Source organism: Lepisosteus oculatus, chromosome 8 (genome assembly GCF_040954835.1).
Source record: "Lepisosteus oculatus isolate fLepOcu1 chromosome 8, fLepOcu1.hap2, whole genome shotgun sequence".
Classification (NCBI taxonomy): Eukaryota; Metazoa; Chordata; class Actinopteri; order Semionotiformes; family Lepisosteidae; genus Lepisosteus; species Lepisosteus oculatus.
Genome location: NC_090703.1, coordinates 32,136,244 through 32,149,698, shown reverse-complemented (window position 1 = coordinate 32,149,698; position 13,455 = coordinate 32,136,244). Strand labels below are relative to the sequence as shown.

Sequence of the window (13,455 nt, the reverse complement as noted above, 5' to 3'; positions counted from 1 at the left end):
TTTTAGCCAGCAGCCACATCACCTTGCAGCTCACATCTGGCAACCCAATGAAACTAAGCAGGTATGAACCTGGTCAGTACCTGGACGGGAAACCTGGGAAAAACTAAGGTTGCTGCTGGAAGTGGTGTTAGTGGGGCAAGTAGGGGGTTCTCACCCTGCGGTCTATGTGGGTCCTAATGGCCCAGTACAGTGACGAGGACACTATACTGTAAAAAGGTGCCGTACTTCGTATCAGATGTAAAACTGAGATCCTGACTCTCTGGGGTCATTAAAAATACTCAAAAAGAGCAGGCACGTAACTCTGGTGTCCTGACCAAATTTCCCATTGGCCTTTACCAATCATGACCTCCTAATAATCCCCATCTATGAATTCGCTTCATCATTCTGTTCTCCTCTCCCCTATTAGATTGTGTATGTTGAAAGTACTTGCACACTATGTGCTGCTGTCGTATCATCCAGGTGGGTGTTGCACATTGGTAGTAGTGGAGTGGAGTCCCCACTACCTGCAAAGCACTTTGAGTGAAGTGTACAAAAAGCACTATATAAGTGTAAGGAACTATTATTATTAGTCCAGTCTCTTGATGTACTCGTTTTTGTTATTCCTAAATCTGACATCAAGTGTGCTCTGGGTATTGGCAATCTCTAATTTGAACAGACACAGAGACATATTTTTTTTTACCTGTCTCAACTAATTATGAATATTGTAATTAATTATTGTAGATTAAATGTAAAGAACAGAAAATTAGGGTCTCAGGGAATTCTTTATTAAAGAATACCAAGTCACAAAGGGCTTGATAGTTGTACTACGTCTTACTCTTTCCTGGAAAAAGAATGGAATCAAAAATGATCATATCAAACCTTAGACAACAGAGGCTTTTCAATTTAAAAACAAATGTTTGGGTGGTATAGTCATGAGGTTGGCTCACTGTATGGAGCCAAATACTTGAATCAAATTTCTCTTGGGTTTCTGAACACATGAAAAGAACCTTCCAATCCCACCTTCCACGTTAACATTCCATTTTACTTCAAATCACCTTTGTTGGTTGTTGACGGAAATCTGGAAAGACATACGCTTATCCTATTACTATTGGTAAAATGTGTCCACAAAAATGATATATTTAAAAAGCAGACATGAACTTCTTCCACATTGCAAAACACCACACAAATCTATTAAAAGTCTAGTGAGACATTACAGTGATCTACACAGGTGCACTAACCATTCACTTACTCCTGTGTGAATCAAGCAAGATACAGTACCTTATTTAATGGTAAGAACCCACAAGGCACTACATCTTGAAAACGGACACTTTAGCAGCTGATGGACTGAAGATTACCTGGTTTCAGAAAGAATCAAAAACATATCTACCCAAGCCTTGAATTCAACCACTGAGTTGGAAGTAAAGTGTTCTTTACTTACAGAAGTTAAGACAAATTAAAAAAATAGAAGTGCCCCATCCTTTTCTTGTCTTTTAAGAAAAGAGACTAACAGGTAAATTTGGCAACATATTAGAACTACTACTTCCAAATGTGAAAAAGTATCATTTAAGAATAATATCTAACCCTTCTAATAATATATTCCAACTAGCAAAACATGTAACAAACAGTTATGATTTTCTTCATGGGAACTATATACTGGACGTTATAGTTATAATCTTGATTCAAGAGATGTTCCAATTCTGACATGACCTGCTGACTTACTTTGCTTTAAATCAATTATGTTTTTGGTTAAAGTTTAATTGTTATTCAGCTTAATTTGATTAATAGAATATGTCAAACTTTAAAACAGTCATTCAGAAATTCAGATAGGTTTGTTCTAATTTTAGGGTCCATAATTGGCATTTTCCAAGCTTATTAAGCCAGGCTATAGAGATCCTTAAACAGGTAAGGTTTCAACACTAGTATATGACACAAGAACATAATGGTTAACTTAATGTTGATTCACATTGTCTCTTTAATCTTAATATGAATGTTTCACTTTATTCCTTTTAATCAAGAATGTATTTTTCAATATAAGGGAATACATAAAAAATACCAAAAATAAAATACTATAAAATCCTGATTTATAGGTTGTTTTGGCGATTCATGACTGCGTTGTTTCCGATTTCTGTTCTTCATAACCCACTGAAAATTAACTCTCATAAGTCTCTTCAAATTCATCCAATTCCATAATTCCATAGATTCCATAATTTGTTTTACCTTTAAAATTCCTAATTTACACACATAATCAGAAAAGAGAACTGTTTAATTGATTTAAGGTAATCTAGTTTGAAATGTCACAGGACAGAGATACCCAGTGGTATGAAAACAACAAATCATAGGTAGTTTACAAGCTTGAAAACATTCTTGTTGTTACTCCTATGGATTCATGTGTAATATTAATAAACTGCAATGATAAGTGAAGTCACAGTTACACAGTAGACCTGAAATTAATCATTGCCTGGCAATAAAAAGGTCTCAATTAAATGAAAACCAGGCAGTGAATGGTGAGGACATAAAATATCTAGAAGTGAGTAATAGAGAAGAAAAATGCACTCGTGCTCTGAAAGCAAGAGGAGGTGGCAAAGAAGAGCAAGTGGAAGAAAGGCTGTAAAACCTGAATCTAATATACTATTGGAATGAGCTACAAAGGCACCAGTTTTAATTTTTCTAAATGAGAGAACAATATCCTGTTTCTCAGGAGATTGTGCTTAGGAATTACACTAGTACTGTTTGCTACAGTCTATGAAATGTTGAGTGCAAAATTATTTTTTTCTACTAATCCAGTGTAGCAATGCAACTGTAAGACCCAAAGTAAACTGCTGGCAGATGGGACTGCCATCAGACTCTACATGGATATACAAAAGTTGTGCCCTTGCAGAAACAACTGCAATATAAAGTGCACTGATTGTGAAGTTAAAGGATTTAATGCTGATATAAAATTACAAAACTGCATTACAGGAGTCAGGGTATTATAGACTTAATTATACATATTCCAATTACTGATACCATTAGATATAAATGCTTAAGTTTAGAGGATTTCAATCTTTTTTATGAGATACAAAGTAAATAATAAATCACCAAAATGGCAATTAAATATTTTAACTACATTATAGTAACAACCTTTTTAAGAGGATATTTGAACTCCTTCCACAGCCCCCTAATGTCACCTCTTTCCAATTCCATGTAATATACATATTTTAGTTTCTGGAAAAAAGAGGTACTTTTTCATTCTCCTGAGCAACCATCAGCATGGATAACCAAGGAGAATTGTAAGCCATTCTGACAAGATAACACGGGATACAATTATTGTAAACTGTATTCTGCATTCCTTAATAACCAGGCTTGTAGAGTCTTAGAAGTAATGCACAATAGTGAAACAGTGCTTCTATCTTGGTTTAAAAATAAAAGGTGGTTGAAGAAAGAGAATATAAAAAACCAAATACACTATCAATGCATCTGGTAATGGTGATTATAGAGTTTGGAAAAAAGTAAATCACTTCCCAGAAATTATTTTGAAGTTTAAGAGAGATCAAATTAAACTAAAAAAAATAATTTGTGTTTCTCTGATGACACAGGAACTAACACACATAATGGCACTTCATTTGCTATGAACATAAACTGTATACAACTCTCACATCAATATAAATGCATTTGCATGAGTGTGCTGGTGCAAGTGAAAAAGCTACATGTATGCAGAAGGCATTTGTAAATAGAGAATGATACAATACAGTTCAATACAGTGAAATGTAATGTTTAGATCATGCAGAGAAACAGAAAAGACTTCTGTTAAGTGCAATACATTAAATAAAATTATGTGATATGAACTGAAGACTCTTATACATTTACTGTCTATTATTCATACAAAATGATATCCCATGGATCTGTTCTTTACAGCATTATCACTGACTGAAAAATGTATTTTGTATTGACAATTAAATCTATTAAGTGTAAGGACCTTCAAGTTAAATTCAAAATTGCAAGCAAGATTAAACATGTTACACACCCCTACAGTGAGTTGCCATTCCATACACCATAAAGAGTGTTTCAACGCCTATGTACAAAAGTTAGTTTTGCACTGTTTATTAAACACAAACACAGAACTACCAGATCTCCCATTACATTGATCCCTATGACCTATGACAACAAACACAATTCAGTTACTGCCAAACACAGAAGCAAGCAAGCGTGCATCTCTGCAGTTCTGGCAGTCTGTCTTCTGCCCTAATTTACATTTATTTCCTTTTCCTGCATTTATTTATTAGGCACTCTACATTTGGTACTTCACTTGGGAAAGGGAAAGTTGCATAGGTATTCTAGGTATTGCACAGTTGCTTTGGTATTCTAAGGAATTTCACACTCACAAAAGGTCTGGACTACAGTAAGTGTTAATGTGATATAAGCATCTGTTTGTAGACAGTACAAGTTCAGTATTATGTGGTGTCCAACACAAACTTGAAGACAAGAAATTAAATTAAATTAATTAATACAACAGTTAAACTAAAAAAAACATTCAAGTAAAATCTCTAATCTCTCAACTCTGGGTTTTAAAGTGTCAATCAAAAGACTCTAAAAGCCTGTATGTTGGTGCAATCTTCTTGTCAGGATGCAGCATTCTTGTATGTTTCTAATATATTCCTATCTATGTTAGACCTCGAGGTTGAGCTCTTTTCTTTGATACTGCTGCTTTCCTGTGCACTATTAGCATTACAACCCACTTAATGTATCCTGAAAGGTGTTATTACTTTGCACCCTGCCTGGATTGCTTAGATTCTTGTACACACAAGGTGGTTAAGGATGCCACAAGCTCCTGCTTTTTTAGTTTTAGCAATCCATATGGCTCAAATACATAGCAGCCTAGATCCACTCTCTTTCTCTTATTCTGCAGGCAGGGAAAAGTGCCACACTGCCACCTATGGATTAAAGTAGATCCTGATTAAATCCTGATTAAAGTAAAGCTGATGAGTAAAGAAATAAATTGGTTGCATAATTCTCAATCTATAGCACTATAGCTTACATTCTCAATCTGGACTCTTGAAGACCTTACTGGACGATTCAAGTTATTATTCTAATCCTCCATTTTTTCCCAAATACAAAATACAGAGTAGAAAGGGAAAGGCTTGAAGAATCAATAAAAGATATTTAGTAAGCAACTAGAAGCTCTGAATTACCTGACGTGTATGAATTGTCCCTGGAGTCTTGAAGCCTCCTTGGCAGCTGCACTCTGATACGCTGTAGGGGTCTGAGCTGCTAGAGGAACACTTGGAGAGTGAGTCGCAACCCACCACAAAGGTGTTATCCAACGGCAGTTCCTGAATTACATGGTGCTTCTTAGGGGGCACTGGTGTCTCTGGTTTAATTTGGAAAGATGGCTGTGGAGAGGCTGATTTGTAGTGCTTGGCCAAGTCTGGACTGTCAGGTTTAAAGGTAGAAGGTGTGGTGGCCCAGTTATACTTCCCCATAGTCTGCTCTTCCAGCTCTACTGGGAGGTCCAAGGTGCCATTTATGTGCTCATGGGAGGGGTCATCAGGCTTAGATTCCTCAATGGTAACAAAGTTCAAAAGAAGATTCTTAGGGGACCTCTTCTTCTTCTTCTTTTTCTTTTTGATCTGTCTGTTTTCCTGATTTGGGGATACCCACTCACCACTTTGCTTACCCTTCTGTACTACCTTGTGCCTTGGTGTCTGTCGGCAGCGCACCAGGGCAGTGACGAAAATTACTAGGATGACAGTCATAGTGCCTGCAATAATGGCAATCACTATGATGACGTAGCCATTGGCTTGGGGTGTTAACTCACTGTCCCCCACATTTCGATCCAAAGGGGTCTCCATGCTTTTGCGCACTTGTTCCTGCACAAAGGTAGCATTTGAAATAGTTTCATTGATAAATAAATGGACCAGGACGATGGCATACAAAGACTCAGGTTGACCCGAGTCTTTGACTTTAACTATCAGCCTGTGCAGTCCCTGATCTGTTGTAAGAATTTTTTCCTGCAGTGTAATGTTACCAGTTTTATTATTAATGGAAAACAGCCCTCTAGGGGAACCACCAATAATACTGTACTGCAGTTCAGCATTCATGCCCGTGTCATTGTCAATGGCAAAGACTCTTGTTACCACAGAGCCAGGACTGGTGGTAGTTTGCACCAAATCATAAGAGTAATTGGAAGAAGGGATGACAAACACCGGGCGGTTATCATTTATATCGACAACATTTATGGTCACTTTTGCAAATGAAGAACGCTGGGGTCGACCCCCATCTGTTGCCTTTACCACAAAGGTGTAAGAACTTTGTTGCTCTCTGTCGAATGTGATATTTGGTTTGATAACACCTGTCTTAGGTTCAATGATGAAGTTGCCATTATCATGTAATATGGAAAGGCTGATAACAGCATTTTCACCAGCATCTGCATCTGTAACTGTGATCAAGCCTACTGTGCCATATAGTGGTAGGTTTTCAGACACATAGAAATTGTATTCGTTATGAGTAAAGGCTGGACTATTGTCATTAATGTCTTGGACCATCACTTTGACAGTAACATTGTTCTGTAATGGAGGAGAACCATTATCCTTAGCTATAACAGTGAAGGAGTAATTGTCTTGCTTTTCCCTGTCTAGCCTTCTCACAACAGATAGGATTCCTGATCGCCTATCTATGCTGAAATTCTGAGGGGCATCGGAGCCTAGAGAATAAGAAATCTCTGCATTTCGACCGCTGTCTGCATCAGTAGCACTGATTTTTATCAGCTGTGCTCCTGGGTCATTGTTTTCTGGAATGGACAGTGGAATGTCAGGCTGAGGAAACACTGGAGCGTTGTCATTTTCATCCTTAATTTTTATCAGGACCATAGCTGAGGTGTTCAAGGGAGGCTTCCCAGAATCTGATGCAACTATTTTAATTGCATATTCCCTGGTTGTCTCATAATCTAAAGGCGCTGCAGTTTCTAACAAGAACTGACTATCAAAAACAGGCTTTAACCGAAAGGGAACATCATGGTCAGTATAACAGGTGACCTTTCCATTCAAGTCAGCATCTCTGTCTGTCACTGTAATTAGAGCAATTTTAGTATTTATAGGAGCATTTTCAGATAAGAGGACAGTTCCATTAATAGGGTTCATTATGTAGCGTGTGTCTATCGATGGGACATTATCATTAATATCTGTAATATTGACTGTCACTGTAGCTCTGGAAGGGGTGGAACTTCCATCACTTGCCAACACTATAAGTTTGTGTACTGGACTAAACTCCCTGTCTAAGGGTTGTTTAACCATGATCAGTCCGGTATTAGTATCAATTGAAAACAATCTTCTAGCTGTATTGGTCATTTGACTGCTGAAGGAAAAGTGTATTTGAGCGTTGGAACCAAGGTCAGCATCTGTGGCATGAACTTGGATGACAGAAGTGCCAACTGGGGCATTTTCAGGAACATTCACTTCTATGTCATTCTCCTTGAAAACAGGCTGGTTATCATTGACATCTGAGATTGTAACTTGAAGAATAGCAGTGCTGGATTTTGGTGGGTTCCCTCCATCAACTACTTTAATCTTCATTACAAATGTGTCTTTCTGCTCACGGTCAAGATTTTGTTGGACAATTAGCTGTGGCCACTTGTCTCCTTCTGGAGTCTCAATGATGTCAAGTCCAAATTCCCTGACGCTCTATGAAAGGAAACAAAACAAAAATGCAGAGTGTAAGGAAGTTTTAAATGGAAAGAAACAGTTGTTTGAAATTGTTCAAATTATAATTTTCGAATTCAGACAAAAAATGTAATTTGCTCAAGCATTAAATCAATCATTCTAACCACTTTATTGATATATACAATTGTATAGAGGTAACACATCCAAACCTATGTATCTAATACGAAATCCCCACTAATTATCAAAATTGAAACATGGGTTCAGAATATAATTGTTTATATCACTCATTGCTTTTTCTAGATTATATATACAGTAGCTCTGAACATCAAGCCTCAACCTGATGTTCATGCTGTCTGTCTGTTTTGAGAAAAAAAAAATCATTTCTAGGATCTTAAGGAACCCATGGTCATGGCTCAGTGAACAAAATTTAAAAAAATATTTCAGGACCTGATGATTTTACTGTGTTGGTTTCCAAAAAGAAAATTAATGCAGTTTTGTCTCCAAAACTACTTTAATTAATATTTTCAATATTATATGGAGAATAAAGCAGCACAAAACAAACCACATTACCAGAAATATCTAATCAAATATTTACAGTATTTATAATTTTTTTGTTTTACTTTATCAGTTATTTCTTTATAAATACACGCATTCCACAAACCCTAAATATCTCTGTGCTAAGTTTAGTATTAGTAAGTATTCTGTATTTTTCACAAGTATGTTTCTAAATAGTGCATCATTTTATCTTTTATACAACTGTTCAATAAATGTTTGATTATTTATAATTAATAGACCATGCTGATATCTAAAAACACAGTTCTATGATCTAAATACTACAGTTTAAAGTGATATAGCGCTGTAAATAAATGCAGTATTTACCAATCCTGGTGAGCCAACAAGGCTTCTGAAACACAACACTTTAATCAAAGATTTCAATGCTGTCCCTTTTGGAGTATGTTTTTCCATGTTTCATCCAAATTTAGATTTAAATTGAATTCACTTTCTACTGTTGTTTTTGTAATGAAGAGGAGACTATTGGGGATTTCAACAGCAGTTTGTATGTGCAAGTGTGTTGAAAAGCAAGTCAAATGCTAAGGTATTATTTCAAATGTACTACAAGATTGCCACAGGTTTTTAAAAAATGTAGTAATATCTTTTTCTCTTATGAAGGTCAGCCATAAACAAACATATGTGCCTTCAAAGCAATAACCATCACCCTAAAACAAGCACCTAATATCAATTACCATCTACTGGGTATTACAGCTAAGACATGACATACATGTCAGTCTAGTCTGCTAAGGTCACTAACACTGCAAAAAAGTATCAAGTTTAAATAAGATTTTTTATATAAATTCATATTTATAGTAAAACAAAAATTTCAGCTGGAAATTCTGGTTTACTCATAGAGGTTTTACAAATTACAAAGATATAAAATATAAGATTTAAAGATCTGTTTAACTTATATCTGGCATTTTTCTATCTATGCACTATATGAAGAAGAATCATTACATTCACCTTGATATCAAATAATATTATTTGTTAACAGTTTTTAATGCTGTATCATTGTGCTCTCTTATAAAGTGCTTTGCAAGAGCTTTGCAGCTTTTGCTGATATTTAACTTCTTTCACCCATAACAGTGTCCAACATGATCACTTTTGGTTAAAAATATTCATTCTATGAAATTAAGTTATCTGTAATTCAACAGTGGAACCTTGAAAGGGGGTAAATAATTTGACAATGCTTCATTTATTGTAAAAGGGTTGTAGGTAGAGGTGAGAAGGAGGTTTATGTCTGAGCCACACTGTGCTGAGACTAATGGGAAATGACTTACTGTCTTCAGTCACATGACCAATCAGAGGAAGACAATTGGTTGGATAGCATTTAAAACCAGGAAGCTCTATAAAGAAGGTGGAGCCTCTATTTTGCAATGTAACAGAGGTAGAAGAAAGTAAGGAAGTGATAGAGTGACCAGTCCATGGAAAGTCTTTGAGTTTTGGGAACTTTGTGGATTTGTAAGACAAAGACACTTTAGGATTTTGAAGCCAGTAAGAACTTACAGTGGAGGACTCTGGAAAAAGCCTATTTGGAGCTTAGAGATGGCTGTTTACCTGATACCCACATATGTAAAGATCCTAATATGGCACTGTACTTAAAAGTGTTCCTGTAATTAAACTGCATTACTTTTCAGCACCAAGATATGTTCAAACAAATACAAGTTTTAAAAAACATATTTTTTCTCATTTGGATGAATTCTAAAGAACTGATGTAGGGTCCAGCTAATGATTGACCTGTTTAGTGCCATTCAAAAAGAAATCCATAAATTTTCAACAACTCCGGCATTATCTTGAAAGATTGAGAAGCAGCAGAAAAAGAACATGAGAAACTGACATACAGTGGTGATTTATACCTTTGTTATAATGAGGAAAAGTGCTAGATATTACCTCATTATGAACTAGATTTGAACTGAAAAGAACTGCTTTTTACAAAGAAAATGTTGTACCCTTCTACAACTAATGGTGTTAAGCTACTGAACTAACCTGTAGAAGGTCCTGCTAATGTCACCAATAAGACATTTAAACAAATCTGATTATCAGCAAATTCTGTGACCTTTTACAACAGCAAGAAGCATGGAATCCAGAAGCAACAGAAGCAACAAATGGTTCCATATGATTTACATTGTTGAACAAAAATACAATAGATAAATTTAGTGAATTTCACTGTTACATTGATGTCATATAAATATGGTTATTTAGAGAAAAACCAAATATAATAAAATAACTGATGTTTCTCACAATGCTGAAACACTTCTTAAGCTCTGATCCAGAAAGGGGTAAAAACAGGATGATACATGAATCGATTTCTATGTCACGAATGCATCCATTAATCAGTTTAACTTTTTTGTTTTTCAGAAAAGGCATCCATAAGTGCTTTGTTAGAGGTGCTACATGCGTCTTAAATTCCTGTATAATAATATTTATTTTTTTATAAACTCACTGTGCTGAATAAACTCATAAAGTGACATTGGGTGTGACAGATATGTTAATGAATTTTAAAGTTTGTATTGCAAGAAACCTCATAAATCAATAAATTAGTCAGACTGTTAAAAGAATAGGGTTAGTAGAACCCTAAACTTACCAAAAGTCAATAAAATATGTGTGTGACCTTGACCGTGGAGCCATGCTTTGGACTGCAGCCTGCAAAGCAAGTCTTTTAAGTGATAAAATATCTTGTAATGGAAAGATCTTCTCTAGCCATGCATGGTATTACTTTCCAAAGGATGACCTTGTGTTTTTTGAGAGGTGTCCTCAATGTATAAGCCGGGGTTATGCAAATAAATAAGGGGTTGAGCAGTTCATTGCTCTGTTTTCCAAGAACTGTTATATTGTCACACTTTTTCTGTAGGTTGAGGCTGTTACTGTCAAAATCTGTTGATATAAATGAATTTCCTATGCTAAGCCACAATAAGTGCTTTTGCCCTTTGCTGTTATCAAATGAAGAAAATATTATCACTATGCAAGAATTTCACAGAGAACCTGTGAGAAAGTAACATTTTCGCTTTAGGTATTCCAGGCCTGCTGTTTCTATGGAATGAGGCTTCTTCAATGTCTCTGTGAAAATAATTTATCCCAGTTTTATCAACCTAAGCAGATCCTCTTTTGAGCAGTCCGCTTCCCCCTTGCCTTTATATTAATTAGAAAATGCTCACTTTACATTTTCAAAGTAAATGGTGCAAATGTGATTTGATTCTTTCAGGACACTCAAAATTAGTTGCACTACATAACTTGTATTGACATATAGCAGTAGAAAATGGTAGCCAACTCAGTTCTAAAAACATGATGTTTACGCACTTTAATGCTGAAGAGCATTAGGCTGGTCATTTTGATGGCAAAAATAATTCTAGTCAGACACACATCAATTAAAATATATCAAGTCATTGACTTAAAGGGATGGATTCTGTTTATTCCCACAAAAATATACAAATTACTAATCAGAGTCGAATGGCAGTCTTGTTTCTTTTCATTTTATGCAGTGCAGTGTGACCTAAACCAAAAGAATGACATCTGCAGCAACCTTTTCAAGATCCATTCACTAATTGGGTGGCTTTGTACATGGATACAAAGAAAATGAACTTTTGCTCTTTAAAATACTGCTCACATCACAGCTAACAATAAGAAAACAATGAATGATTTTTAAAAACAAAATTTTCTGTGCTATATTATAATTTGTTGTAGTGTTTTAGCATGTGGTGGGTATGAGAACTTATTAGTAATCATATATTCTGTTCGAAGACTTCACCAAGTATATAATTTTGATCAAGGACCTAGATCTTATGCACTAAACAAGACAAATATGCAGTCATGTTTTTTTTTTTTATCTGTACAGTATGGATCTGCAAAGTCAACACAGTTGTATATGTTTTACCATAATGTGCACTTCAGTTATCTATAATCTGATTTTTGTGCTGAACAGAAAATACAGGGGTTTGCTTCATCTATTTATAAACTGAACATATTTTAATTGATACTTTTTTATGAATAAAACAACTTGATTGACTTAATAGAGGATTAAAAGAGAAACATGAACCAGAGGACAAGAAGAAGAAATAAAGGGAAATGTTTTTACACAGTGTTGCAGAAGCTACCCAGCCTTCTTTCAAGAAAGAAGAGATCATAAGATCAATTAGCACCTGGCAACTAAATTATCTTGATGGGCCAAATGGTATTCATATGTTTGTAACCATTCTTATTTTGGTATTCATGTAATATAAGTATAATCTGTATTATCCTACTTTCAGGCTATATCTGGCTATATTAAGCCACAGAGAATACTGCACTAGTTTTTCATAAGACATAAATTAGTCTACAAGAAAAGAAATGCACTTCTTTAATTTTGTGCTGCAAAAGGTACCCATTAATATTTTTCATTCCATTCTAATGCAATTAGAGCCTTACCTTAAACCATTTATCACTGCCCTCTTTTTCCTAAGACTTAATAAGATGCATTATTATTACCATTCTGCTGTGGACAGACTTTAAAATAAAACATTGATGACTTTGCACCAAAGTACCATCATTATGGATGTCACAAAAGCTGTTATCACATTTTAATAGAATAAAAGTGTAGTATCACTGAAGTTAGAGCACAGTGAGTGTCGTAAGTGCATTTACTGAGTCCCTCTCCCCAACCCAATACAAAGCCATCATTTGCTGAAAGGCCCACCGTGAGATCAAGAATTCCAGCATAAGAACATGATTGCTAATCTCCAGAAAGCAAAAGAAGTCTGTAGGTTAGCTGCTTTTAATCAGAGATTTCATCCAGGCTTTTGGAGACAAAACCTATCAAACTAGTCTGTTCAAAAAGCTTCCCAAGTGACACCTTAGGACCTATTTTGATTAGTTCTAAGGGGTTTTATTTTCTAAATACATTAAGATGTAATACTAATGATTGATATGTTTTTTTTATTATTTTATATTGAATAATTTTAAGAAACACTTTAAAAATCATTTGATGTAAACCTTTTGATTTCATGAATTAACAAGGAAATTAGCTTGACTTTAATTATATCGTACTTCAGTAACTGCATAAAAAACTTGATCTCAAGAAAGCATACTGATTACCATTTTATTAAACACATAATTGCTCTGTTTTAATTTTTTCATAAAAATGTTTCTAATTTACAAACGTATACGTTGGATAATCGTATCAAATGCAGAGAAAAGTCTAATCCAGCCAAATAAAACTACAGCAAAACAATATGATAGATTAGAGAAATATAGCATTTTTTTTTTCTAATCAGTGGGAAAAACTAGTATGGTATATTTTCATGAAGTTGAATATTTG

The 13,455-nt window shown here is 35.1% G+C and overlaps 1 protein-coding gene across 2 annotated transcripts in view; it reads right to left on the bottom strand.

The window, feature by feature from the left end:
- pcdh11 (protocadherin 11) overlaps nt 1-13,455 on the bottom strand; it is a 481,629-nt gene that overhangs the window by 455,822 nt on the left and 12,352 nt on the right. For both annotated transcript variants that reach the window (XM_015351117.2, XM_015351119.2), the window contains exon 3: nt 5,148-7,634. In XM_015351117.2, the coding sequence (XP_015206603.1) occupies nt 5,148-7,634 (2,487 nt within the window). The remainder of the gene's footprint in view (nt 1-5,147; nt 7,635-13,455) is intronic.